At 36.0% G+C, this 27,385-nt stretch overlaps 1 protein-coding gene across 1 annotated transcript in view; it reads left to right on the top strand.

Moving 5' to 3' along the window:
- The window catches only part of Trhde (thyrotropin releasing hormone degrading enzyme), a 438,539-nt gene that overhangs the window by 274,290 nt on the left and 136,864 nt on the right, over positions 1 to 27,385 (top strand). Inside the window, exons 8-12 of the mRNA XM_051172782.1 lie at positions 2,241 to 2,306; positions 3,217 to 3,404; positions 7,563 to 7,651; positions 16,713 to 16,846; positions 17,603 to 17,658. Of these exons, the coding sequence (XP_051028739.1) occupies positions 2,241 to 2,306; positions 3,217 to 3,404; positions 7,563 to 7,651; positions 16,713 to 16,846; positions 17,603 to 17,658 (533 nt within the window). The remainder of the gene's footprint in view (positions 1 to 2,240; positions 2,307 to 3,216; positions 3,405 to 7,562; positions 7,652 to 16,712; positions 16,847 to 17,602; positions 17,659 to 27,385) is intronic.

Below are 27,385 nucleotides of genomic sequence, written 5' to 3'. Positions count from 1 at the left end.
ATGGGAGGATACAAGTGAGGGGATAACAAAAGAGATGTAATATGAATAAACTAATTAAAAAATTGCATCCAAAAAAAAAAAACAAACAAAAAACACAACAAACAGACAAATAAATCTGAGCCAAAGGGGGAGGGGGAAAGATTGTGCTGTGCACGAGAAAGAATAAAATACAAAGGAACATTTGCAGTCCACACGTGGAGACTGTCATATGCAGACAAATGTACCTGTGAGAAACTTGTGTTAAGAGGCCCACGAAGAATGCTGTCATCACTGATGCACCAAGGCTGGGGTTACCAATTAACCCTGACAACTGACATTTCAATCTACATGAAATGTAACTTTATTATGACCTGGAGGGGAACCAAGAACTCCATCTGATGATCAATAGAGCAGGATCAACTTACAGCATAAATAGTAGGCATTTTTAATGTCCTATTAGGTGAAAAATTAATTTATCAGACCACATATCATTCTTTGTTTCTCTTTTTCAGTGTTCTAGAAGCATGATCCACAAGCCGAATCAAATCTGAGTGATTTTAAGTTAACATGCTAAGTTATATCTTCCAAAATGATAGTTTCTTTTTTGTTTCCTTTTTTGCCTTTGAGAATTTCCTACATGAGTGCATAGCACTTCTACTATTTCCCTCAATCTCCTCCCAACTCCCTCTTGGATTCATAGACTTATTCTTGTAAAAAATAAACCTTGATCTTGATCATCATCATCATCATCATCATCATCATCATCATCATCATCATCATCATAGCAATAATAATAATAGTAATAATAATGATCCTTTAGCTTGATATCCTTAAGAGTCCATTTAGTGTTGTTCATATATACGTAAATTTAATGCTGACCATGTGGGATGATCAGACAGTTTACCAGTGGGGCTTCTCCCTGGATAAAATTGATTCTCCTTCTATCAGTAGCCACTAACTGCCTATATTTCTTCATAAAATGGTGTAGTTAATTATGCATCTTTCCCAAATTTATTCATTTAAATGCTGAAAGAAATAATTAGAAGGTGCCCTGCCACCTCCCTTTGAAAGACATATTTCCTAAGTTTATATAGAACAAACCTCCTGAAGCTCAGTTAAAGCTGAATGGAAATTCATATAGATCATGAGGAGTTGTATGTATGCTTTGGGTTTAGTAAAGTTACTTATAACACCTGATGATAAAGTTGAATGTGAGGCTGCTAAGTTGGGCATCACCTCTCAGGGCATATGATTACCTGGGAACTCTCGTTTCCTCTGCTGTAAACGGACAACAAAAGCTGAGTTCTACAATTTGTATTTAAAACCTGTCACAGGTTCTATAATTTGTATTTAAAATGTGCTCCTCTGATGTTAATGATCCTCAAAGTGCCCTGTTCCACATAAAATATTGAAAAGTCAACAACTTTTTTCAGTTCAAGAACTTTGATATACATATTAGAAATAGTGTCGTCTTCTTCCATACATGTTAGGAAAATGGTATTTTGAATGGAAGGATTTCTTCAGTTTTTAATATAAATCAGTCTTCTGTTCATTTTTCTTTTTGAAATCTGAAAAGCAAAACCCTGATGCTAATTATCTTGATAGCTGTCCCCTGGATAATGAGACGCAGCACACTTCTTAGATGAGAGTAAGGTGTGACTCAAACTGTGTAGGTTTAACCACTAACGGAGCATAATGAGAGATGGGAAGTCCTACGCCTGAAGTTGTGAAACACACTTAGGAGTGCTTCTCCTATTGATAGTAATGTGAGCCTCAATAGTCACTCTTTCCTCTGCATAGAACAACCATAGAGAGACTGGAGAGTAGACAGCTCCCCTCATCATCAGCACATATCATCTAAAGAAGCTTTATGTTTCCATGAAATAATGTTTCTCTTTGAACAATTGAAAGGGGTGATGAGAATGTTCTACATATTTCATGACAGAGGTCATTTTCTCAAAACGAGCTGTGCCTGGCCCGCTCAGTTAGAGTATATTCTTGACCTTGGGGATCCATAAGATGTGATTATAGCTGTGAAAATCCTTGTTAAGAAATTAATACTGTTGGGTGACTTAGGAAATATGCTATAGTTAAATCTCTTGAGAATATTTTTAAATGAGATTCTAAATCTTTTTGCATGTCTTCCTCTTTGCCTTAATGCAATTCCACACATGGAAATGGTTAATTGAATCGAGAAATAAATGTGTTTACTGGTAATTGCTTAACCTTTGAATGGTAATTACAATTTTATATTCTTATAGGATTATTTAACCATTCATAAGTATGGCAATGCAGCCAGAAATGATCTCTGGAATACATTATCAGAGGTAAGGCAGAGGAAGCTGAAATGTCAAAGTATAGTCTTGAGCAACTGAATTTCATTAATAAAACATTTGCTTTTATTGAAATTGACAGTTTGTATTTACTGTGTCTAATTCCTCTTCCTTCATTTTATTTTAGTGTTTTATATACTGTAAAAAAGATAAGATTTAAAATTATTTCACATATGTTGGTTAAAAATACCTTGTCTGCATTCAAAAGGGGGCATTGTTTTTACTTAATTGATAATTTTATAAATGTCTATGATCTATTTTGATTATCAAATATACCTCCATCCTCTCCCCTCAAATGCTTTCCCTGTTCTTCACATCATGACCTCATTCCAATTTCATGTGTTCTTTTAAAAAATCTTCCTGAGTCCAGTTACTGCTGCCAGTATGTGATGTGGTGTAGGGCCATCTATCTGATGTTGATGAGCATGACTACCCCCTCAGAGATATGTACTCCTCCTCCCACTACTCATCAATGGCCCATAGCTCCTAAGCTAAGGGTGGAACATTGTCTATTGGGATCTGCACAGGCTTTGTACTTGAAGCAAGACAATACTTTTGAGTGATTCATCTTAAAACCAGAAATATAGAAGATTTAAGATTTTTTTTTTACTACATCATAACCTATCAGGGTTGCAAAATGTTACTAGAAGTACTTGTAACAATAACTTACATTTTATACTCTGCTTTGTAAAAACCTTGATGTTAATATAACAAACATATAGGGGACATAACGTAAGAAGCTCAAGGAAAAAAATTAGTTTGACTAGTAGGTAATGTTAGCTTCACTGATTTAATTTTTTTCATACTAAAGTAAATTTTAATGATAAAAGTGAGGACAGATTGACGTTAACTATGCTGACAAGAAGTGTAAACAGATTCATTTATACAATTTTTTGTTGGAAAGGCTTTAAAAAGGAACGGAAAATATGTGAACATCCAAGAAGTAATGGATCAATGGACACTCCAGATGGGTTACCCTGTTATCACCATCCTCGGGAACACGACGGCCGACAATAGAATACTGATCACCCAACAACACTTCATTTATGACATCGGTGCTAAAACCAAGGCACTTCAACTTCAGAACAGCAGGTACCACACACGCTGTGGTTTCTGTACCTCATTTTGAATGTTAATCGGTTAAATTGTTGAGAAATTCTTTACTTTTAAGAGTTTTGAGAAACATTTAATTCATTGTTGAAAAATTCTGAAAATGTAAGTGAAATATTGTTTTAATCTGTGTACTTTGCTGTTTGATTGTGATTCCTCTCTTGTTGCTATTTTCCTCAAGCTTTCTAATTAATTAATTAATTAATTAATTAATAATTTGATGTATATGGTGTTTTGCCTGTGGTTTTTTTTTTTTTTTTTTTTTTTGCCTATATGTTTTTCTGTTTACCATATGAGTGCCTCTTGTCCAGTGAGGCCAGAAGATCATTGGATCCCCTCGAACTGGAGTTACAGACAGTTTTTTGGATGCCATGTGGGTGCTGGAATTCATAGCTGGACCCCTGGAAGAGCAGCTAGTGCTCTGACCCTCTGAGCCTTTGTTGAATCTCTCCTTCAGAATTTTAACTTTCTGCATAATGACATTTATTTCAGAAGGCAGAACTTTGAGTTAACTTGGTGGCTTTCAAAAGATAAGATTTGTGCCTTCCCTTTTCTATGAATAGTTCTTGAATTAAACTCGATAGTTAGAATGTGTTGCCACGAATTAAGCAGAATTGAACAAATTGTGCTTTATAAGACAAATGAGAACTGAAACTAACAACCCAGAGAAACTCATTAAACCAAAGCTCTGCACTTAATAATGTATGAGTTAAGGAAACATAATGTAGACCCTAAAATAATCCAACTTCAGTGCGGCCACGTAGGATCAACATATGTTCTTTTCCTCTCAATTACACTGTTTAAGCTCACTGGGTAGATATACCACGTAGAGAATTGTTTCTTGTTTGGTTGGATTTTCCCCCGAAATTGGATCTCACTCTGTAGCCTTGCTGGCCTCGGGCTCACTGTGCATCATAGGCTGGCCTAGAACTCATAGAGCTCTTCTTGTCCCAGCCATCACATCTGCCTGGAATCATGATTTATTAGTTTGCCTTTCTTTTGAAACTCTTACTGACTTTATTTCATGTTTTCTCTTTTATTTCTTATTTTAAAGGTTGAGCTGAAGAGAATTAAAAAATTATTTTCAATGAGTTTCATTTTTTTTAAATAAAAAGCTCTAATAAGAGTGGGCTGTGGGGGGGGATACAGAGAGGAGTGAGGGGTTGGGGGAGGAAATTAAGAAAATTAGAGTTTTTAGTTGGGTTAGTCATGCTCTCTTTTGTTACTTTGGAACATGAGCTGTCTGGCTCTATCAACAATGAGTATCCATTGGACGGGGAACACACATTTTCCTGTGTCACCTAAGAGGCCTTGATACCATTTGGAAGTCAGCTTGGTCCAAGCTCGATGTACAGAGCCACAGTTGAGAAACTCACTGGTGCTTTGTGATGGCTATATGTGCAATTCAATTTAGGATAGCAGGGTCAATTTATTTTTTATTCTCTGTATGTATATTTATATGTGTACATGTGCATGCTCGTGTATGTGAAACTGCACGTGTGGAGGTTCATCGGCGACCTCGGGTGGCATCTTTCATCTTGTTTGGGGCAGGGTCTCTTGTTCATCATCACGTATGCTGGGCTATATGGTCTGGATTCTCAAGTCTTAGCTTTGCCTCCCATGTCTCCATAAAAGCACTTAGATTATAACCAATGTGCACTACCACTTTATGTGGGTCCTGGGGATTTGAACTCAGGTCGTCTTGTTCAGTAAACCTGTTACCTACTGAGCTTCCTCTCCAGCGAAATTTCAAGGGCTGACGTTCTTTGCTCCACATATACATCAATGCTAGAATCCAACTCATCTGACTCTCTGGATTCTTGCAACACTCACCACTCTGGTATATACAGTCTTGTTATGGTCAGGGAGGGTGTCAGTATTTTTCCACCCATTCTGGTCCCTGCAGCACCAAATCCTCCCTGTTACTCCCTCCCTGCCTGGGTCTAGGATCAGCATTATGAGGCGTCAACCTTGGCCTTGCTAGGAAGTACTTTGCTGTGGCAAAGTTAAAGAGATATCAGTCTAGGCCTCTGGGAACCGCTGTCTTGACATAGTACCATACATAAGGTATGACAGGATAAGTTTTGATCAAAAATACTTTGTCGACCTACAATGTACATCATTATAGTGGCTGTGAGACTGGACTTTTAAAATTAAAGTTATTGTCCGGGCTGTGTAAACTTAAATGACACCAGAGAGCTTTGTGTCTGCTAGAATCACAGAAACACACGGAGCATATAAACCCTGAACACTCACCACCTAACATATAAAGGGGATGCAATATTGATTCGGAGCATTGCATTAGTCCCAGGAATGATTTTCTCTTCAAGCAATAATAAAATTTATGTTTTTAAATGCAGTGTCCCATTTTATATTTTTGATTTTTATATTACTTTATATTATTGATCATTTAATTCTCTGTGACATTCTGGTCAAAGATTCAATACCAATTCTCTTTGTTCTTTGAATAGAACCTTCCTAACTCTATCACACAGTGTATTCTAGTGTGCTGATGTAATAGAACTTGCTTATTGATGCCAAAATTTCTAGCAAGTTGTGAATATTTTCTAAGCCGTGTTAATTATTTGTTTTCATTTTTTCCTGGAGAATATAACTATAACAAACTCAGAACATTTTAATGGATTTAGTAATTATATTTTTTATACATACATTTTTCATCCTTGTATCATAGCATAGATCCTTATATAACTAAAATTTTCATAATGTTGGCTGTTATGTGATGCAGAGTTACATTTGTGCTACCATCTTGTTACTTAGACAGTTGGGTATCTTTGTGGCATTTAAAACACATTGAATCAGTACTTTGCAATCTTGCATAATGTCTCCTTATATGTTGAGTTGCTCCTCAGAGCTCTCATCTATACAGAATCATTAGCACCAACCAAGCCAGGCCTTTCTTTCCCTCCATGTTGACGGCAGCACTTTATACTGACCTTTCCTTAACATTGATACTATTTTTGTAAAGAATTCTCTCCTTCCAATTCAAACATGCACACATTTTCTACCTTTCTCTAATAATTAGAATTAAACGTTGATTTACTGTAAATTCAAACTATGATGAGGACAGGAAGTTGCAGAAGCCCGGACATGCTCATTACATAGTCTGTCACCCCAGGCATTGTCTCCTAAAACTTTTCAATACAGTGTTCGCTCCCACAGATACTGAGTGTGCACAAAATTCTTCATTATATTTCATGTATTTCTATTTTTATAATTGTTGCCTACCACTTGTACCAGAGACACAATGTGAAGTTAAAATAGTTTGTCTATAATTCAGCAAGGAAACAAAGTTCAGTTGATAAAGTTATTGTAAAATCATCTCAAGTATGTCTGGCTACTCATTTGAGATTAAATTGATATTACTTCTAAGAATCTAAACCTCAATTTTTATCCCACGAAGAAGTAAATGAAACAAAATTCTCCTTTTTAATAGCTGAGACTCATGGCTGACCCTTCCTCTTGGTGGCTTCTTTGACACATAACTTAGAAATTTTATTTTAGAAAGCATAGCATGATGTGTGTCCCAAATTATTATTTATATAGCTCAGAATTTTAGTAAAAACTGATTTCTTGTTCTTACTTTATTCTTTGCTGAGTAAGTCTGGATGTGTCGTAGTAATCTCTCTGTAAAATATGTGGATTGTGCCCATCAGACCTGTTAGGCAATAAATAAAGACTATGTTAGCATGGAAATGTAGGAAACTACTGAATTGTGTATTAGTCTAATCCAGCAAAAAGAGTAAAAGAGCTATTTTTAGACTTTAATCAATAAACAGCACAGCTCAGACTTATAGATTTTAGTTGCATTTATTTCTAAAATGCAAATCTGCTTTTGCAGAGTAAGTTGTTTTGTGGAAGTTCTTTAACACTGAATTTAAAACTATTAGACTCAAGGCTCATCAGTGGTATTGGGAAGATAAGTTTGTCTTCTGCATATATCCATTAGGCCTTGATATATTTGTTAATTTATTGATTGATTAATTGATGGATTTATTATATTGTTCCCCAAAAGAATAATGAAAACTACACAGAGGGTACATAGACTCTGCTTGCTTGCTTTGTCTTTCCATAGCTGATATCACTGTTTTTATTTTTAAAGCTTTCTTTTGTTTTTTCCAGTTACCTGTGGCAGATTCCATTAACCATTGTGGTAGGAAATAGAAGCCATGTGTCTTCAGAAGCAATTATTTGGGTGTCTAACAAATCAGGTAAAATATAAACTCTCTCCCAGGGAACTGTTTGTGTTCAGATAATTGTTTAGGATCTTAACCTCTGTTTTCAGCTGCTACAAAATGTGAATAAAGACAAATTATAAAGAGAAAATGCAGTAACAATAATGACTTTGGCAAAATAAGGCATAATATAGTTTCTAAATAGCTTAATTTTAGTCCTACATGTAAATATTAAGTTTATTTGTTTTTTACAAAATAAAGAGAAAGCTATTAATAGTTATAGTATTAATCATTTTAGAATGAATGCATTTATAACCTAAGGCATAATTGAAGTATAATTACATGTGGTTGTACAATAGGAAGGATGCTGAAGCAGAGACCTCATTTGTAAGCTCACTCTCTTCTTATCTTTTCTTTACCGGGTTGTCCCTATAAAGGATGAGAAAACAAGATATCTTTTGGTATTAGGTAACTGTGGGGCCTGTTGTGGGGAATTAGGAAAGTCATCAAACACCCTCCTAGGTAGAGTCAGGCCTCAAGGGGCTAAAAGAGATAAGGTTCCATTCTCCTTCTAAATATCTCCAAATAAGATAATTACTGCACTTCACTGTCAGAAAGAGGCCATTTCTTGAATCAAATCTATGTCCTTCATGTGAGAGTATGCAACAGGTTCTATTTCTGTATTCCACTGACTTGAAGAAAAAGATAAGTATCTTTTATGTAACATTTCATTTAGATTTAGATGGTCAAGTGTGCTCATATTTTGACTTTATTCCAATTTCTTATAGGCTAGTAATTGATATTGTTTTGTTATTTTGTAGGAAGCATTTTAAGTTACAAATATTTTAATTTTGAGTAAGATCAAGTATAAATAAATAAGCATTGAGTTTCTTATAGGTATTTCTTTTGTAAAGGATATATACGTATATTATCTATCTATCTATCTATCAATGACACATTGAAAGGCTTTGACATATTTTGGGTTTTTTTCTTTTTAATAAAACACTTATATTTTATTCATTCTATCCCTTAGAACTGACATTTATACCATGGTTCTGAGTCAATATTGCTGTATCTATACGTCTTTTTCACTCACAGAGCTGTTTTCCTTATTAGCATACTTTGTAATGGAAGGGTGATCATGAATACTGAGTTGCCACTGCGACTAACATTATCTGACAGAGTGATCCTTAGATACAAAAGAAAGTGTCTTTGGAAGGTGGTATGAAAATGGGTAAATAAGAAAAACTTAGAACTACTCATAGTTAAGACACTTTAAACTATGGTCAGGTGTAGTGATTGTCTGATTTTTATTGTACACATTACACAGCAGCTCTAGTCATCCTATTCTCTTAATGACACGAATATGGAAAATAATCACTATACACAGACGTACAATTTTTTGAAATTAAAAATTCTAGGAGGGCACTATATGCATAAGCTGCGGTATGGATGGGGCATTTCGTCACCCCCAAGACTTTCCACTTCTACCTAATAGGACAATGTGTCATTTCGCCTAACCCATAGCTAGTTCTGCTTGATGTATGCATGGCCACGGTGAGACGCTGAGGCTTAACAGAAGATAGGTGTGATGTCAATGCGTCTTGACGGTCTTGTAAATGCAGAAACATGTAAGAAAGAAGAGCACTAAGAAAGATCACCTTCTTGTGCAACCTGTTCAGTCCCATTCTGAGTCTGTCCCATTTGGTTGTTAAGTCTTTCATGCTGATGACTAGCAGTAAAGTAAAAGAGAGTTCAGGGGGGTGGGGGTGGAGACAGACTTTTGTGTTCTTTTTTTACATGTTGTTTTGTCTCATTTGGTTCAAACTGTAATCAAGCAGTAACAAACAGAATTATTTTAAAAACATTAAAAATGCTTAACTCCTATAACCATAAGCTAAAATAAATTACACATTTAAATACCTTAGCCAGTTAGTGTTTTTGAATTTCATTATTAGTAATGTGTATTTCATTTTATAATACTAAGGTAAGTCACTAGTATGCAGTATGTGTGAATTTGACCTAATTTTTCACATGTCATTGACAATTCATTTTAAAGACACATTGGATATATAATTAATTCACAAATAAAGTACAAATCATTACAGTCTAAAAGTTGTGCGTATACTATTTTTTATATTTTAAAAAGCAGGTTAAAGTGTTTTCTATTACTATGAAAACACAAATAGTTCAAGCATTTATGAATATAATAACTTGTCTGCTAACTGGCTATTTCTGAATGGTGAAAGGAGAAAAGCAAATTTACCACCAAACATGAAGGAAGCAAAGATACAACATTGAAGATAATTTGAACCCAAATATTAAAATGGCATGATGTATAGCTTTCCACCAAAGTGATTCAGTTATGATCCATAAACCTGAAAAATCAGCATTATCATTTATCCACATCTGACAAATGTGGACATCAAGTCTTGATGAATGAATGCTAGATAGTATGCCAATTGTCCAGCCAAGTTTTTTTTTCTTCAATGCCTGGACACACACACTCATAGTTATAATAGGCTGGTATGCAGCTTCTCTAAGTTACTCAACACACTGTTTTGGAAACTTGCATTTTGGTGTTTATGGGCTTCACCAGATACTATTTCATTGAATTTTCACAACAATCCATTGAAAAATATCAATCTCTTCTACTATTTCTGGGTTTGTTTTCCTGTGTAAATTGTGTATGCTATCTTAGCTGACTCCCATACCCATTTTACTTTTAACTGTCATATTCTGCAAGTAACATATTGGGTAGAAATGTATAACTATCATTTATTTTGCACAGTCATTCCCACAGTTACTATAGAATAAACTATGTTATAAAATACCAACTCTATGCCTTGATATAGTCTGATTCTGTGCCACTTTGGATATAAATCTAATTTTCAATTATTATTATGAACATTTGAAATACAACTTTCTGGTTAACACACTCATTATGATCATTTCTAGCTCAATCCATTTGTCCACAAATTTCGGGAATTCCTTGTTTTTAATAGCTGAGTAGTATTCCATAGTGTATATGTACCACAGTTTCTTTATCCATTTTTCTACTGAGGAACACTTAGGCTGTTTCCATGATCTGACTATTATGAACAAGGCTGCTATGAACATGGTTGAGCAAATTTTCTTGTTGTGTGCTGGAGCATCTTCTGGGTATATTCCAAGGAGTGGAATAGCTGGGTCTTGAGGAAGCCCTATTTCCAGTTTTCTGAGATAGCACCAGACAGATTTCCAAAGTGGCTGTACTAGTTTGCATTCCCACCAGCAATGAAGGAGTGTTACTCTCTCTCCACATCCTTGCCAGCAAGTGGTGTCACTTGAATTTTTGATCTTAGCCATTCTGAATGGTATATAGTCACTTATATCTGCATACTAGCCCAAGGGGCATGTCCCATGAAAGCCTTTACTTACCAGGAACCTGGGACAGAGGGGAGGACATCCTATTGGGACTCTAGATGAGAGAAGCATGGGAGAATAGCGAAGTAGAAGGATCCAGAGGCTCCTAGAAACCTACAAGTAGAACATTATGATAGGCAGATTTGGGTCCAGGGGTTCCGCTCAAACTAAGGCACCAGCCAAGGACAATACAGGCGGTAAACTTTAAACCCCTACCCAGATCTAGCCAATGGTCAGAACATTCTCCACAGTTGAGTGGAGAGTGGGGTATGACTTTCACACGTACTCTGGTGGCTCATATTTGGCCATGTCCCCTGGATGGGGAGACCTGGTGGCACTCAGAGGAAGGATAGCAGGTTACCAAGAAGAGACTTGATACTCTATAAGCATATACAGGGGGAGGAAATCCCTCTCAGGAACAATCATAGGGGAGAGGAATATTGGGAAAATGGGAGGGAGGGAAGAATGGGAGGATACAAGGGATAGGATAACCATTGAGTTGTAACCAGAATAAATTAATAAAAAATAAAAAAAAAAAACCAAGAAATACAACTTCCATACTTTTTGCTACAGAACTCATCAAACACAATACCTCATCAGGCCATCAGAAAAGAGCTTTTAAAGTTCATTGCCTGCTATTAGTTAATTTGCAGAACATTTTGGGAACGTAATTAACTAGTACTGCAAAGACCTTTTAAAATCTATTACAAAATCTTTCTGGGAATTGTTTCCCAAAGACCTCATTTATGAGAAAACCATATGAATATTCATGAATAATAATAACTTCATGTTTTAGATATGTTTAATAATATAATACAAGTTATGCCTCTCTTTCTTAGGCAATGTAAAAGATATACAGATTATTTTCATGTTTTAATATGCACACTCACTTGACTATAGTCTACCTATACTATTTTAATAGAATAAATAAAAATCAGAACAAGTTAAATTATATGGGATTTATAAATATCACTATCCAATTTGTAAATAAGAAAAAACTTTGGGAAATGAATTTAACATTGTAAAAATACACTAGCATTTGGTGTTTGTAAAATGTATGCCATTTGTTCATATGTTAAACTTGATGCCACAGCTTAACTTGAATACAACACTAATGAAAATGACCTCATATATGGGTATAAAAGATGTCTCAGAGGTTGGAAGCATATGCTGCTCCTCACAGAACAGTCAACTTTGGATGTCAGAACATATTTTAGGTATTTCTTAACATGCTGTCACTTCACCTCCATGGGGTCCAGTGTCTTCTGACATCTGCATGCACTTGCAATAATGTTCACATACCTCTACACACACACACACACACACACACACACACACACACACACACACACACACAGAGTTAAAAAGAAACAAGATTTAAAAATAAAATTATCAAACTTATTTAGTTAAATTTTAGGGTCATTTATTAGAATGCTTATATATGTGTAATATATATGTAAAAATCCACCAAGATGGCAAGAGGATATTTCAGTTCTTATCATCTACGAACCAAACACAAGGGTCCAAAAGTTCATAAAAGAAATATAATTAGAGCTTAAATCACATACCGACCTTCACATAGTGATACTGGGTGGCTTCAGTAGCCAAATCTTGCCAATAGACTGGTCATTAGAACAAAAACTAAACAGAGAAATACTGAAGCCAACTGACATTAAAAAAAAAAACTAAAAAACAAATGGACCTAACAGATATTTACAGAGCATTTTACCCCCAAACAAAAGAATATACTTTATTTCCAGTGGCCTTTTGCAACTTTCTCTGAAATTGACCATATACATGTACAAAAACAAGTCTTAGCACATACAGGAAAACTGAAATAACATCCTGAAAGTTATCAGATCAGCACTGATCAAAGCTGGATATCAACAACAACAGAAACCACAGAAAGCTTACAAGCTCATTGTGACTGAGCAACTATCTCTATCTTCTGAATGAAAAGAGGGTCAAGGCAGAAATTAGGAAAGAAATTTTTAAATTTTCCTAGGATGGAATGTTCTAGGCAACAGAAACAGATTTGTGGGACACAGTGAATGCAGTTCTAAGAGACAAGTTCATTAACACAAAGTGCCTACATTAAAAACTGTACAAATCTCATACAAGTAACGTAACAGCTTACCTGAAAGATACAGAAAAACAAAACAAAACAAAACAAAACAAAAAAACCCCAAAAAACAAAAAAACAAAGATATCACCTTAAATGGGTAGATGGCAATAAATAGTGAAACTCAGGACAGAAATCAATAAAATAAAAATAAACAATAAAAAGAATTAATGAAACAAAGAGCTCTTTGGAAAAGTCACTAAGATTGACAAACCCTTTTCCAAATGAACTAAAAGGCGGAGAGAAAATATCTATATTAACAAAATTAGAGATTAATCTATTGTATACATGTGTAATAATATAAATGTATATGTAAAAAATAAAATAATTAAAAAATGTCAAGGACAGAGAGAGAGAGAGAGAGAGAGAGAGAGAGAGAGAGAGAGAGAGAGAGAGAGAGAGAGAGAGAAAAGAAGAAGAAAGAAAGAAAGAAAGAAAGAAAGAAAGAAGAGGGCCTCTGCAACAAAGAACCAAAGACGAAAGAACCGAGAACTTATTAGCTGCAATGTATAGATTTACATTTGATTCTGATAAAAATTAAAAAAACAAAACCATTTATAACACAAAAGTGAAGTCTAAACACTAAATGATATTAAAAAGTATTGCTTATATTTTATGTATTTATGTGGTTAAAAGGGAGCGCTGACTCTTATAAATATATACTGAAACATTTATTGATGAAGTAATCTAATGTTTGAAATTTGATTTAGAAATATGAACCTGGGGAAGGAAAGAGGAGCAATACAGAGGAGGGAGTGTCATAAAAATGTATAGTCCATCAAATCAGGAAATCTAAAAGAAATGGATATTTTTCTCAATACACATCACCTACAAAACTAAAATCAAGACCAGATGAATAGTTTAAACAGACTTTTGAATCCTAATGAAATAGAAGCAGCCATTAAAAGTCTGCAAGGAAAAGAAAAGCCTAGGACCAAATGGTTTAAATGGAGAATTTAATGAAGAACAGTTAATGCTGACACTTTTCACATTATTTAAAAGAAAGAAAGAAAGAAAGAAAAGAAAAAGAAACAGAAGGAACACTGTGCTATTCTTTTCACAAACTACAAAAATATACCTAAGCCACATAAAGATCAAACAAAAGAAGATAATTACACATCAGTTTCCCATGTGATTGTAGATGCAAAAAGTCTCAATAAAATACTTACACAATGTTTTAAAGACACTGAAAACACAAACTGAATCTAAGAACAGTTGCAAAAGATACTCCACCATGATCTCAGAGACATAGAGATGTTTATACATATATGTATCAGTAAATTTAATCCACCATAACAGACTGGAAGACCAAAAAACAAAAAACAAAACAAAAAAAATCCTCATGAGCATCTCATTCGATTCAGAAAAGCCATTTGACAAAAATCCAGCACCTCTTCATAACAAAAGTCCTTCAAAGACTAGGGATACGAGGAGCATATAAACATAATAAAAAACAACTATGGCCACATCCATATCCAGCATCAAATTTATATTTAACTTAATGGAAGTAAATGTTTTACTGTTCTTTAATTATTCAAAGGATACCATTACAAAAACCTACAACCAATAAGTGCAGAGTTGTAAAGTCCAATCCCAATGGATACATCTAGAAAACAGCTCTCACACCTCTGGTTCAGGAAACAATGTGGAAGATGTGGCAGGAAAAGTATAAGAGCCAGCACCCAGGGAGTTGGTTGTGTGACTGCGTTTCTGGGGAATGCCAGAAGCTACTCACATAAAGTCTCTCTGGCAGGACTGTCTACACGTGAGATGAACAACATGTCAGCAATAGACATGCTAGAGTGGATAGGAGAAAGCTAACGAGGCTGCAGTGCTACACAAAGAATTACAAACTACAGCATGCTGAGAGCAGGGCATGTGGTCTGCCCCACGGAAGGGCACACTTACTGCATTTCTAATAATAAATTATTAGCTTTGAAATCATACGTACAAGGGGCATTGTACAAACCGAGACGTTTATAGTGACGTATTTAGTAAGATATACATTTGTACAGTTTTGTATGCATGTAGCATATGTACATAAGCACATTTAATGTAAAAAGAGGCCATGTACTTTAAAGAAAGGAAGGAGGGGTATATGAAAGGCTTTGAAGCAAGGAAAGTAGTGGAGAAATGATGTAATTATATTATAATCCCCAAAACTAATTTTTAAAAAAGTTTTGAATGTTTGAAGGAAATCAGGATTACTTAGGAAAAACATTATCTTCAAAACTTGATTTAATTTTTCCCAATTCAGACATGATTATTTAAAGCCTCTTTTCATTAAGTTACTTTAGCTTGTCAGAAATATCTCCTACAAAAAGAAATTTTCTGATGAAAGCTGAGAGCAGAGTAAATTCATGGGTATAAGAATAAGGAACTGGAAGGCAGTTTGACAACATGTCATTTAGCAAAACCTCAAAAGATTCTCCGTAGAACCGGCTACCACAACAGATTTAGGGCATAAGTATGGCATAAAGTATAAATTTGTCTTCAGTCACATTTCCTTTTATGGCTGTTTTGAAAAAATGATAGTGGGCAATATACATTGAATTGAATTAATATATTCCATACAACATTATCTTGTATGTCTTTTGCTTGAGAGTAATTCATACATTCTTTCTCTTAAAGGATTACAAGCATGTTTTGTTGCTTATGATAGAGTCAGATTTGTTTTGAATTATATTGAATCTTGATGAAAGCTCTAATTTTTAACTTCTAATGGTTTTTTTTACACGTGGGTACTAAATTCTGTCTGTATGTGTGTGCAAATATTAATTAACTTTACAGTGCAAATTCTATCAAGAATGAGTGAGTCCTGAAATTCAACTGAAAAAGTATTACAACTGTGAATGATGTTTGTTTTGTAAAACCCATGATAGCTAACTGTGTAAAAATGAGAGTAACTCTATACCATATTTCAAAGAGGTAAATATTCAATATGTAAGAAGTTATAACATGTTTCCTGGCCCTTGTTAATTGAATTGGTTGATGGACACAGTTCTGCTTTTTTTTTTTCTAATTAATTTTGTTAGGAGGTGTGCATTCCCATTATTTCTAGTGCTGGAGTGAATGAGGTCCCCTTACCCTATCACTACTAGTAGAAAGTTGGTTATTAATTGCACTCCTAGGAAAACATGATGAAAAAAAAGCCAGAAGCAAGAGTGACTTTCAAGTAAATGAGCACTGTTATTTGGACCACTTTCATCCTGAATAAAACTAATAGAATACACGTCTAAAGAGTTCTTTTAGACTAGCTGTATATTAAATCTAGCTGAAAGCCACCTGAACATAGTGGGGGAATTGTAGATGCCATTTATTTCAAGTATAGAAATTGTATATCGAATAAAGAGTTCAGTCAAGAATGAAGTGATAATTATTTAAGAAATAATTATTTGATATAATAATGAGTAACAAAGTAAAAACCTTCCATCCAATTTTAGATGGAGGGGATTAATTAAAGAATAGGTTTCAATTACATTTTGGATGACATTTTCTTTAAATTATTGGCAATACTTTATTCCTCTGTAAAAATTGAAAAATCTATTTACTCTCAAATGCTTCTTGCAGAACATCACAGAATAGCAGACCTGGAAAAAGGAAGCTGGGTCCTTGGAAACATCAACCAAACTGGTTACTTTAGAGTCAACTATGATCTAAGGAACTGGAGATTATTGATTGATCAATTAATCAGGAACCATGAGGTACATCTTTGATCTACTTATCAGTGGTCTGTTTTGATGTGTGAACATCTGTCTTTTTTTATCATTCTTTTAAAAATTTTTTCTTTATTTTTAGTTTGTTCATTTTATATCCTGATTGTAGCCCCTTCCCTGGTTGCCCCTGGATCCTACCCTCCCTCCTTCATACCCTTTCCCTCCCTCCCCTGGTCCTCAGAGTAGCTAGCCCTCCTCCCCTAACATCTGACCTCAGCCTATCAAGTATCATCTGGACTGTCTGTATCCTCTTCCTCTGTGGCCTGGCAAGGATGCTCTAGCAGGGGGAAGTGGTCAATGTGTGAGGGCCAGAGTCCACATCAGAAGTAGCCCCTAGTCCCCATATTATGGGACCTACAAGGAGACCTTGTTGCCTATCTACTACATTTGAGCTGGGCATCTAGGTCCACACCGTCCTTGGTTGGTGCATCAGTCTCTGCAGAACTCCCCTCCTCCACCCAGATTTGTTGGCGCCATTGGTCTCCTTGTTTAAGAGAAAGAACAGAAGAGAGTCTACCATAGATGTCCTCTGAAAAACTCCACCTAGCTGAGGATCCAAACAGATGCCGAGAAACACAGCCAAACTCCAGGGTGGAACACAGGGAGTCTAATGGAAGAGTTGGAGAATAGAGGGATCTGGATGGGTCAGGAACTCCACAGGGAAACCAATGGAACCAACACCTGTCATTTTAATGACCAGAATTACCACTCCCATCCTTTCTTTTCTCCTAACTGGCCTCATAGGTACTTTCTGTCAGTAACCGTGCGGGCTTGATTGATGATGCCTTCAGCCTGGCCAGGTATGTTTTACTCTGGATCTTCACAATAAAACCCATGTTTGTAAGATTTTTCACATTAATTTAGATTATATATTATATGTTCGTACTTAAAAGTACATTTCTTTCTCATGATATTTTTGTTTGTGTCTGAATTATATTTAGTACCCCAAACACTAAAGTAGGAATAGCCACAGGGTGTTTCCAGGACAGTGGGAGCTCTATCAGTTTCACTTCAAGTTCAGTTAAACACTCTGGAGACTTGTGTAATCTCTTTATTAATGAACTCTACGTAGTGACCATTGAGCCGCATTTAACTTTTGACAGAAAACACCTTTAAGCATTAGCAATGTTATTCCTCACAAATGTTAGGGTATTTTTTAACTTAAAAAGTGTATTTGAATATTATTCATTATTAAATGTTTATGTTGGAAGACAGATACAAATATTCCACATCGCTTATCAATCATGTTTCAAAAGATTTTTAATTCATTAATTATAATTAAGCTACTTTCATAATTAGATTTATAATTTTTTTCTTTTGGTTTTTTTCAAGATAGGGTTTCTCTGTGTAGTCCTGGCTGTACTAGAACTTGCTCTGTAGACGAGGCTGTCCTCGAACTCAGAGATGTGCCTGCCTCTTCCTCCCAGGTGCTGGGATTAAAGGTGTGCACCATTGAGATCTGTCTCTCTTTAGGTTTACCATAGTTTTACATACTTTCCCTAATTGTGTGTATCTGGTTATTTGTGTTTGTGCGCATGTGAACACAAGGCTTACTGTTAGTAATAGGGATCCATTCAATCATGAGATCTGATATTGCTCTTACAGTTTATGTACTCAGTCAAATCTCAGTTCTCTTGCATATGTTAAAAATAGGCTATTCCCTGTAGCATTCTAACCCATCAAAACTGACACAGAGCATTTGATAATTATTTTGATGGAAACAAAACTGAAATTCTTCAACTAACTTAAAGAGATTGTTGTTGCTGTGTGTATGTGTGTGTGTGTGTGTGAAAACAGGCAATGTCCAAAAGGAAGTTTACAGGACACATTCGAGGTACTGTTCTATTGACACAAAGCATAAAAAAGCAACCCACTCTGATCGTCACCTGGGTTATTGCCACAAAGTGTCAGAGGGCCATCACTAATTACCTTTCATATGTGACACACCACGAGGCTGCACATTGCATTCCAGACAGGACCCTGTTGCTCACTGAGAGCATCCAGGAATGATGTCTACAAGGAAATGCCTATTAGGATCATAATCAGCGAAGCTCACTGGGTAAACATGCTTGCTGCAAATGCCTGTCAGTCTGAGTTTGGTCCTCAGAACATACAGTGGAGGAAGAAAATTGAATCATGAAATTGCCCTCTGGCCTTCACACATGAGTGCATGTCCATCTGTACTTACGCATACCCTTCATATAACATACAACAAAGAAGTACTCATAATAAATGAAAAATTAAAGATATACTACTCAAACCAAGCAATTAACTGCACAAGATGTGTGAGGGCCCTTCCATGAGGTTACACCATCTTATTATGGAAAAACTTAGAAGCAGTAGAGATTGACAAAGGCCTGTAGACATAGCGATACATGAAGAGAACAGTTAAGGTACAGTTTTACTCTGTAGAAAACTAGGAAGACCTGGAATAAAATATAAGTGTACAAAAACTATTTTTACAGAGAAGTATAGAGTTCACTAAATCCTGAAGGGAGTTTGCCTAAGGGATGATTATTCCTCATTGAGACAAAAGCAGAGGTGGGGGGAGGGAGGGAGGGAGGGAAGAAGAGAGACACAGAGAGAGAGGAGGGAGGGAGGGAGGAAGGAAAGGAGAGAGACAGAGAGAAACACAGAGACAGAGACTGAGGGGGGGAGAGAGAGGGGAGAGGGAAGAAGGGAGAGAGAGACAGAGAGAGACAGAGAGAGACACAGAGATAGAGAGACAGGGAGACAGAGAGACAGAGAGGGGGGAAAGAGAGAGATGCTGAACAAATTGATCACTCAGATTATTATTTTGAAGTCATTAATTTAGTCAAAAGAAGTTGAACTTTTTTTCTTACACATCTGCTATATCTTACTTTCTATGAATTATCACTTAGCTAAAGAAAGAAAATTACAAACAATAGAGATCAAGCAAAAGCATTTTTGTTTCCATGCCTTGTAGGGTTTGGGGGTATTATTCCTTTTAGTAGCTTCTATTTGCAATGTTTTATTTATAATTACACTAAGTTTTTGTACTTTATGGTGTTTCATCATCAAACAAAGTAATCTGGTTTTCTATAGATTTATATTTGTTTTGCATGTATATTGCTAATTCTTTTCTTAATCAATTTGCAGTACTACGTGAAGGAGGACATGTTTTTTCTTTAAAGTTACTTAAGTTTTTGCTAATTATTCCGTCTTTATTTACTTAAAAGTCTTTTCCTTTTTATGGTTGGAATATTTTATTTAGTAGTACCCACATCAGCTTAGGTCGTTTAGATTCATAATCATTGCACTTTGATAAAGTATCTTTTCTTATTCAAAAATTGTAAATTTCATATAAATTTTAGAATAATTTTTGTGGATTCCATAAAGTTCTGCCACAGATATAAATTGGTTCATAACTGAGTAGATAATTATCTTATGTGAACTTCTTATTGGCCGTCTATTATTTATCACTATTTGTTCAGGTCCCTAGGTAAAGGTCTCTGCTTCTAAAACCATGGGTTTTCACAATGCTGCCTTCTTTTTTAAATTAAAGATACATGCTGCTACAAAAATAATGATGCAATTTCTGTACTTAAACATCCTAGTTTCATTTCTTTTTTTAATGGAAGTTCTTGCAAAGTGGTTTCTGTTAGCTCACTTACGTCGCCTGCATGACTCACTTGTTCCTTTTTAAGGTTTCTTTGGTAGCACAGGTGTTGATCATTTCTTTATTTAATGCAGAGAACAGTGGCAAGATCTAGAAAAGTAAAAAGTCCTCTGTGAACCTACGGGTGGAAACACTTTTCCTGCGTTCATAGATGGTTGGCTCTAGAAGGTGTGCTGCCCTTTGCTAAGGGAATGGGAAAGGAAGGGCTTAGGAACTTTTGTTGCAAATACCTTGGCTGAGGGGAGTCCTGACCTTCACAGCTTTGGAGATGACAGGATTCCCTCTTCAGGTGTGAGTTAGTTTGAAAAGCCTGATCCAAGTTCCTGGATCTCTCTGATGCTATTCACTGCTTTGTTAATTCTGATTGCACGAGGGTATTTAAGTCTAGAATTCCTTCTTCATTTTCTATCAGTGTTTTATGCACTGTTTGTTTATGGCCTAAACACTTTTCACAGTTGTGTTTAAACTGTGACAGTAAAGTCTTTTGCTTGTTTGTTTTATTTATTTGTGTGTGTGTGTGTGTGTGTGTGTGTGTGTATGTATATGTATATGTATATGTATATGTATATGTATATGTATTTTTTTAAGATAAAATTTCTCTGTAAACAGCCCTGGCTGTCCTGGAAGTCACTTTGTAGACACGGCTAACCCTGGACTCACAAAGTTCTACCTGCCTCTGCCTCCAAAGGGATGGAATAAAAGGCATGTGCACCATACCTGGCTAGGGTTATTAATAATAATCAACTACATGCAGTTTACTGTACTCCCTGGACACTGAGCAAAGGGTGCTTCCCTAGCTATTTCAGCAGACTACTATGAGGGATGTATTTATGTATGGTTATGTTTTCAGTTATTTTCTGTTAAGCCATTGCAGTGTGTGTACAAAAGAATTAAAATTAAATATTTATAAATCCTAAAAGTGATAAAATTGTTTATTGCAAAACAAGACTTACTGTTGGCTATATGTTTCTAACCCTCTTCACCGAAAAAAAGCCATTAAAAGTACTTCACCAGTTATCCTCTCCGCCTTTCCTCCCTTTTCGTGAGTTTCATGGTCTTTCCCAGAACACATCTCTCACGTCCCCCAGGCTGTGTACTCTAATTATCTATTTGTCATCAGCTGCAAATGCACATCTTGAGACATACAAGCAAGTCACCTTGAAGCCTGCTTGTTTCAGACCTTTCTGTGTGCAATTATTTAAAAATCTATGTAGAAAAGGTCTCTAAATTAGGTTTAGTTTTTTCAATATTTCGCCACAGATAAATGTTAAAAATAGTCTGAATGCATTTTCATGACATTCTACTGTAATGAGCTGGGAATCTTCTGTTTGCTTTCTATAATAACCCTGTACAAGCTTACACTATACCTTTGGATTTTTCCAGCGACTCTGTTCTATTTCCTTCAGGCAAACGCTGGTTTATTCAAGGTTAGAGAATGGGTCAATGTATTCATCTGAGCTGTCTTTAGAAGCCTGTTGAGGGCAGAGTCACAGATGCTGTCCTTGGAATCCTTGGGATAAGGATTTGTGGGAGGTGTTGTACCTGGTACATCCAAGACATAGCCATCTCTTGAGGTGTTTAAGGTGGGTGGCCTTGTGGCTCTTGAGGATGGCAACTTCCTGATTTTTAAGTTGTCCTGCATTAAATCAGAAACAAATTAGTAACCTCCCCACACCAAGTTTGTGCTTCAGCTCTGTAGGAGAGCATGTTTTAATATTAATATCTGATGCATGTGCAAGTGCTAAGTAGAAAGCAGAAGAGAAGGATTTTTGACATCACGTTATGGGTTTGATCCATTTTCATAGCAAACAGCTTGTTCTCCTAAGTTAAAAAAAACTGGGTGGATGTCGATAGGTTACATTATTATTTTTTTTTTCATTTAAGCATACTTTTAGTGATAATCAGTAGTCTGGGTTTTCCAAATGGTAGCACAATTCTATTTGAGTAGGTCTATGTATTTATGTTCTTCAGTACTTCATGAATTAAAAGTTATGATTTTTATATCGCATGCTTTCTCTTGTATATTCCTAGTGTAGTTGTACTCCTTGGGCATAGGCAACACAACTCTCATTGTTACTAATTCTTTAGTTGTTCTGAAACTTAAACCTGATAGCTCCTTGGAATATTTCAGAAATTACCAAGATTTTGAAATACATACCTTTTCTTAAGTGATTTATTTAGGCATATCTCTTTCAAAATGGTCATTTTTACCACATTTAATTGAACAGATTTGTAAGATGGTATTTTAAAGAAAAATTTTAATAAGAGAAAACATTATTTTCTAACCAAGCTTCTTAAAATGGAACTTAAAAATTCTTATGTTTTTTAAGAGCATAATTATATTATTTCCTTCTTCCATTTCCTTTTTTCAAAACCCTTTCAAATATGCCACTTTGCTCTCTTTCAAATTAATGGGCTACTTTTTCGGTAACTGTTGTTACTCTGTGTGTGAGTGTGTCTGTGTCCCTAAATGCACAAATCCAATGTGATCAGTTTGTACAATGTTACTTGTATAGATATGTTTTCAGGACTGCCATTTTGACTAGCCAACCAGTGCCCTCTTTGCTGGGTTAGACTATTTTCCCGGTCTTCAGCATTCCTGAGTTGCTGTAGTTATTTGTGTAAGGTTGAGGCCTCTCTACCTTTCCTCCATCAACTTTAGCATGTCTGGTGGGGTCCTCCTTATTTAGCTAAGAATTAGGCTTTATGGGTTTAGCTTCTGCTGTTCCTAGGAAACACAATCTCAAAGCAAACTCCCTGCTCCTCTGGCTCCTATACTGCACACCGTCACAAGCAATGAGCCTTAGGGTGCAGGAGTTGTGTTGTAGAGGTATCCCCTGGGCTCCACAACTCTGCATTTTGTTTTGTTGTGGTTTTCTATAATGGCCTCTGCCTGTTGTAAAAAGAAGGTGTTTTTGTTTTTTTTTTTTTTTGTTTTTGTTTTTGTTTTTTTGTTTTTTTTCATGAGAGGTGAGAACTACATGTGCTTGTGGGGGTAGGGACAAATACTTAGAGATTGTGCTGGGTCAGTGAAGTCATAGCCCTGAGGCACTGGCTCAGTTTCCAATACCAGGCATGATTTCCTGCTTTGTTGAATGGGTCTTGAGTCACATTAGAGAGCTTTTGGTTATGCCAAGGTATGCATGCCATACCTGTAGAACTCTTAAAGATTACTTTGTCATGTGGTAATTATTGATGTTTAGAGGCATCATAGATAACTAGGTAGGGCTATTGGTTGTTTCCTTCATTTGGAAGCTTGTATGGTGCTTTTTGGCACCATGAAATCTAATCTTCAGGAAAGATTTTCAGTTGAGTTCCAGCTCAAGGCCCCCTGTACCTGAAGGTACCCTATACCTGAAGTACATGCTCTCTTCAGCAATAGGGACTTACAGTCTACCTGTCACACTTTGAACAGCATTTGCCAGTTTATTCAAGCTCTATGTATATTTGTAGGAACTTATTGTGCTTTATTAATGATTTAATAAGGACACATTTATAGCAAATCTTGGTGCCTTTTGTTATCCACCTAGAGACAGCTGCTCAGTTGAGTCACCTATCCTGATGGTGCCCTGGAGACACAGGGCCTGGCCTTATATGTTCTTCCATAGTTTTTTGCCTCATAGTTCTCTTTGTACTGTTTTTATTACTATGAATTCACATTATATTTAAGGTTATGTATATATTCAGAAATTATCCCATTCTTCAAATAAGGGACTGTCACCCCTCTTTTCCAGATTTGCCAGGGATACTCACTCCACCCAACCCCATTTGTAAAAAATAAATTGAGACCATCATATGTGGTGCTCGAGCTCTATTGTTTTGTTTGATTTTATTTCACCTGCATCTTTATTCAAAGGCAATGCTGTGAGCGTATCCTTCAGAGTACCAGACCTCCATGTGGTGATTACCATGCTGCAGAGAATCCAAGAAGTCAGCTGCTGTCAATGGCTGTAGTAATAGTTTAAACATAAGAATGTATTGTCTTTATGCTCAAGTAAGTATAGAGTAAAAAAAAAGTTCACATTTTAGGAACTCCGATCTCTTTGTTGTAATTCAGGGTCCTTCCCATTCTCTCCTGTTGTTTGACAAAATTTTCCTGAGGATGCACAACACACACACACACACACACACACACACACACCTAGTTATCCCAGATATAGGAAGTCCACGACAGACCAAAATATAGTACCACCCAAGTACAACTTGGCGAACCAATGAGTTGTATTGGAAATACTTACAGGAATATAGGTGAGGGATTACTTATAGGAACAGAAAAGATGCAAAGAGAATATGGTAACCTGGAGTATGCTCCTATCCTGAAGGCACATCCATGGGTAGGGAATGTCCATTCAGGGCGCCTCAGTTGGTTCAACCTCTTGCAGGCAGCCTGTCTGGTTTCTGCTTTTTCTAGGCAGCTGGTCTGGTCTCAGACTCTTCTTGGCAGCTTGTCTTGTCTGAGAGTCTCCTTAGCTGCTTTGATTCACACTTTTGTCTCTCAGATTTTAACACTTACTCTGGCAGGAAGGGGGCCTAGTGAATCTGCTTAGTTTCAGGGACATCCTGAAGCTATTTTGGATTGTTTACCTTTCTGTTTAAGGACCTTTATTGCTTGCTGGAATGCTTCAGTCTAGGAGGAAACTGTTATATAAACACCCTTAGAAAACAATGCGCTTCTTCATGGCGGCTTCTACCTAACCAGCTACAGTCCTCTATACCAACCTGGACATAACCATTAAGTGCCTGGGGCGTATAGGTCTTCATTAGTGCTTGTGACTGTTTATTTGGTCAGGAATCTATGCTTTCTAGAAATCCCTCATTGTCTGTCTTTTTTCTTTTGTCATAATTTTGAACACTCACCAATGTCTTTTAACTTGATTTATCTTGCTAATTAGTAAGAACCTTGGGTATTAAGATAGACAACATTGGAATTCTCATTCTATGAATTCCTGACAGTTTGATTAGGAGGGTTTTTTTTTTTAATGAGGATTAAAGTAGATCACATATGTACTGGCCAAGCATAACTAATTAACAGACCTCAGAAAGGCTATTTCTGTTCTGTGCCCTCCTACCTTCAGACGACAGACAGCATGCCAGAATAAGAATGCGCACCATCTTTCTTTGCAGTGATTTGTCTTGCTTTTCACATAGCCATGGATTTCATTCCGCACAGGCATCTCTCCTGGGTTGTCCCAAATATTTTAGATGCATCCTGGTACCTACTCAGAGAGGAAATGGAAGAGGTAAAGCATAGATGGTTCTCCTTCTACCAAAGGGGATGGCAGCCAAGTACATTCAAAAAGAAGTGAGAAGTTTAATAGGAATCCCAGAGAAGAAAATGAAAAGGTTTAGGTAGTTGTCATTTATGCAAAAATTAAACTGGTTCTTTTTGACATTTCTTACTGCATTTTCAATATTTTAAAAAAATATACAATATATTGTGGTTTTCTATTTCCCCTCCACCAGGTCCACCTCCCTACTCACATAACTAACTTTATTCTTTCTCTGTCTCCCTTTGTTCCCATCTCTGTATCTGTAGCACTCAAATAAGAAAGGGAAAATACCTATACTGGTTTAGCAAACTAGCAATGGCAGGGTCTCCCTTAAGAGCCCATGACTGCCTGAACCATGGGTCATTTGCAGTCCCAGAGATAAGTTCTCTTGCATTGAGTAGGACTTAAGTCAAACTTGCTCACTGTTAGTTAACCCCAAGCTATATAAGTGCTCCCACACTATAAATCCTTGGCCAGCCCTGCTCATTGCTGTTCTATTCACAATAGCTAGGACACAGAAACAACCCGTGTCCTTCTTTTGATGAATGAGTAATGAAAATATGCTATATATGTAAAACGGCTGTAAAGAAAAATCAATCCATAAATTTGCAGGCAAATAGAGGGAAATAGGAAATATTATACTGAGGTTGGTAAAGCAGACCGGGAGAGACAAATGTTAAGTATTCTCTCTTAATTGGGAATCCTACCTCTGAGTCTTTAGATATGAAAATATAACATGGAGTGACTTCAGAAACCAGGAAATTAAGAAAGGGATGTAGGATGTTGGAGCTGTAGAGAGTAGTATATGTAGTACATAAATATCTATAATTGTTATATTTTTCAATCATCTGTTCATTTTTTAAATATGCAGTGATCTTCTTTACTTATAAAATTTTTGTTTGTTCCATCTGATCATATGGCGTAATACTTAAACAAGTTACTTCAACTTTCATTGGCTTCACATTTTTGACTTCCATTCTTTTATTCTCATTTTGTGAATGTGTCTTTACCTGAGAAGTTTGTTTCCTAGAGACAATAGATCTTGGTTTTTAACCCAATCATACAGTCTGCATTTTTTAAATTATTGGCAGAGGGCCCATTTGCATTAAAGGCTTTTTTTTAGAGGGATTTGCTGGTTCCTATAGGTTTGTCTGTTGTTTTTCTGCTTGGTTGAAATATTGTTGGTTCTTTTCGCCTTCACTATTAGCATGAGTGATTCTGTGGGTTACCCTCTTAGACTTGATGGATCCCTGCTTGACTCCCCTTTGTCTATTTGTATTTTCCATGAAACTTACTCTTTCAGGTGCTCTCACGATTAAGACTCTTCTCACTTTTCTGTCCATCTTATTCTTATAGTGCCAGCTTGATAGTTGGTCATCAATTGCCCTAATTTGTGCTTATCTTGCAATGCTTTCATTTCTCTATCAATTTTCAGATGTTATTAATATGTGATTTAAATTATAATTACCATAGTTACTGCTTTGAATTGTGCTTTATATAATATTCAAATGGTCATAGATGCCTTTTCTATAACTATCTTTCTTAGGAAGCATGCCAAACTGCCAAAAATAATAAATTTTCTCTGTACTATTTCTCCAGAACCCAAGATCAAATTAC

This window comes from Acomys russatus, chromosome 31, assembly GCF_903995435.1.
Source record: "Acomys russatus chromosome 31, mAcoRus1.1, whole genome shotgun sequence".
NCBI classification, from domain to species: domain Eukaryota; kingdom Metazoa; phylum Chordata; class Mammalia; order Rodentia; family Muridae; genus Acomys; species Acomys russatus.
This window is presented reverse-complemented; position numbering and strand designations above follow the sequence as displayed.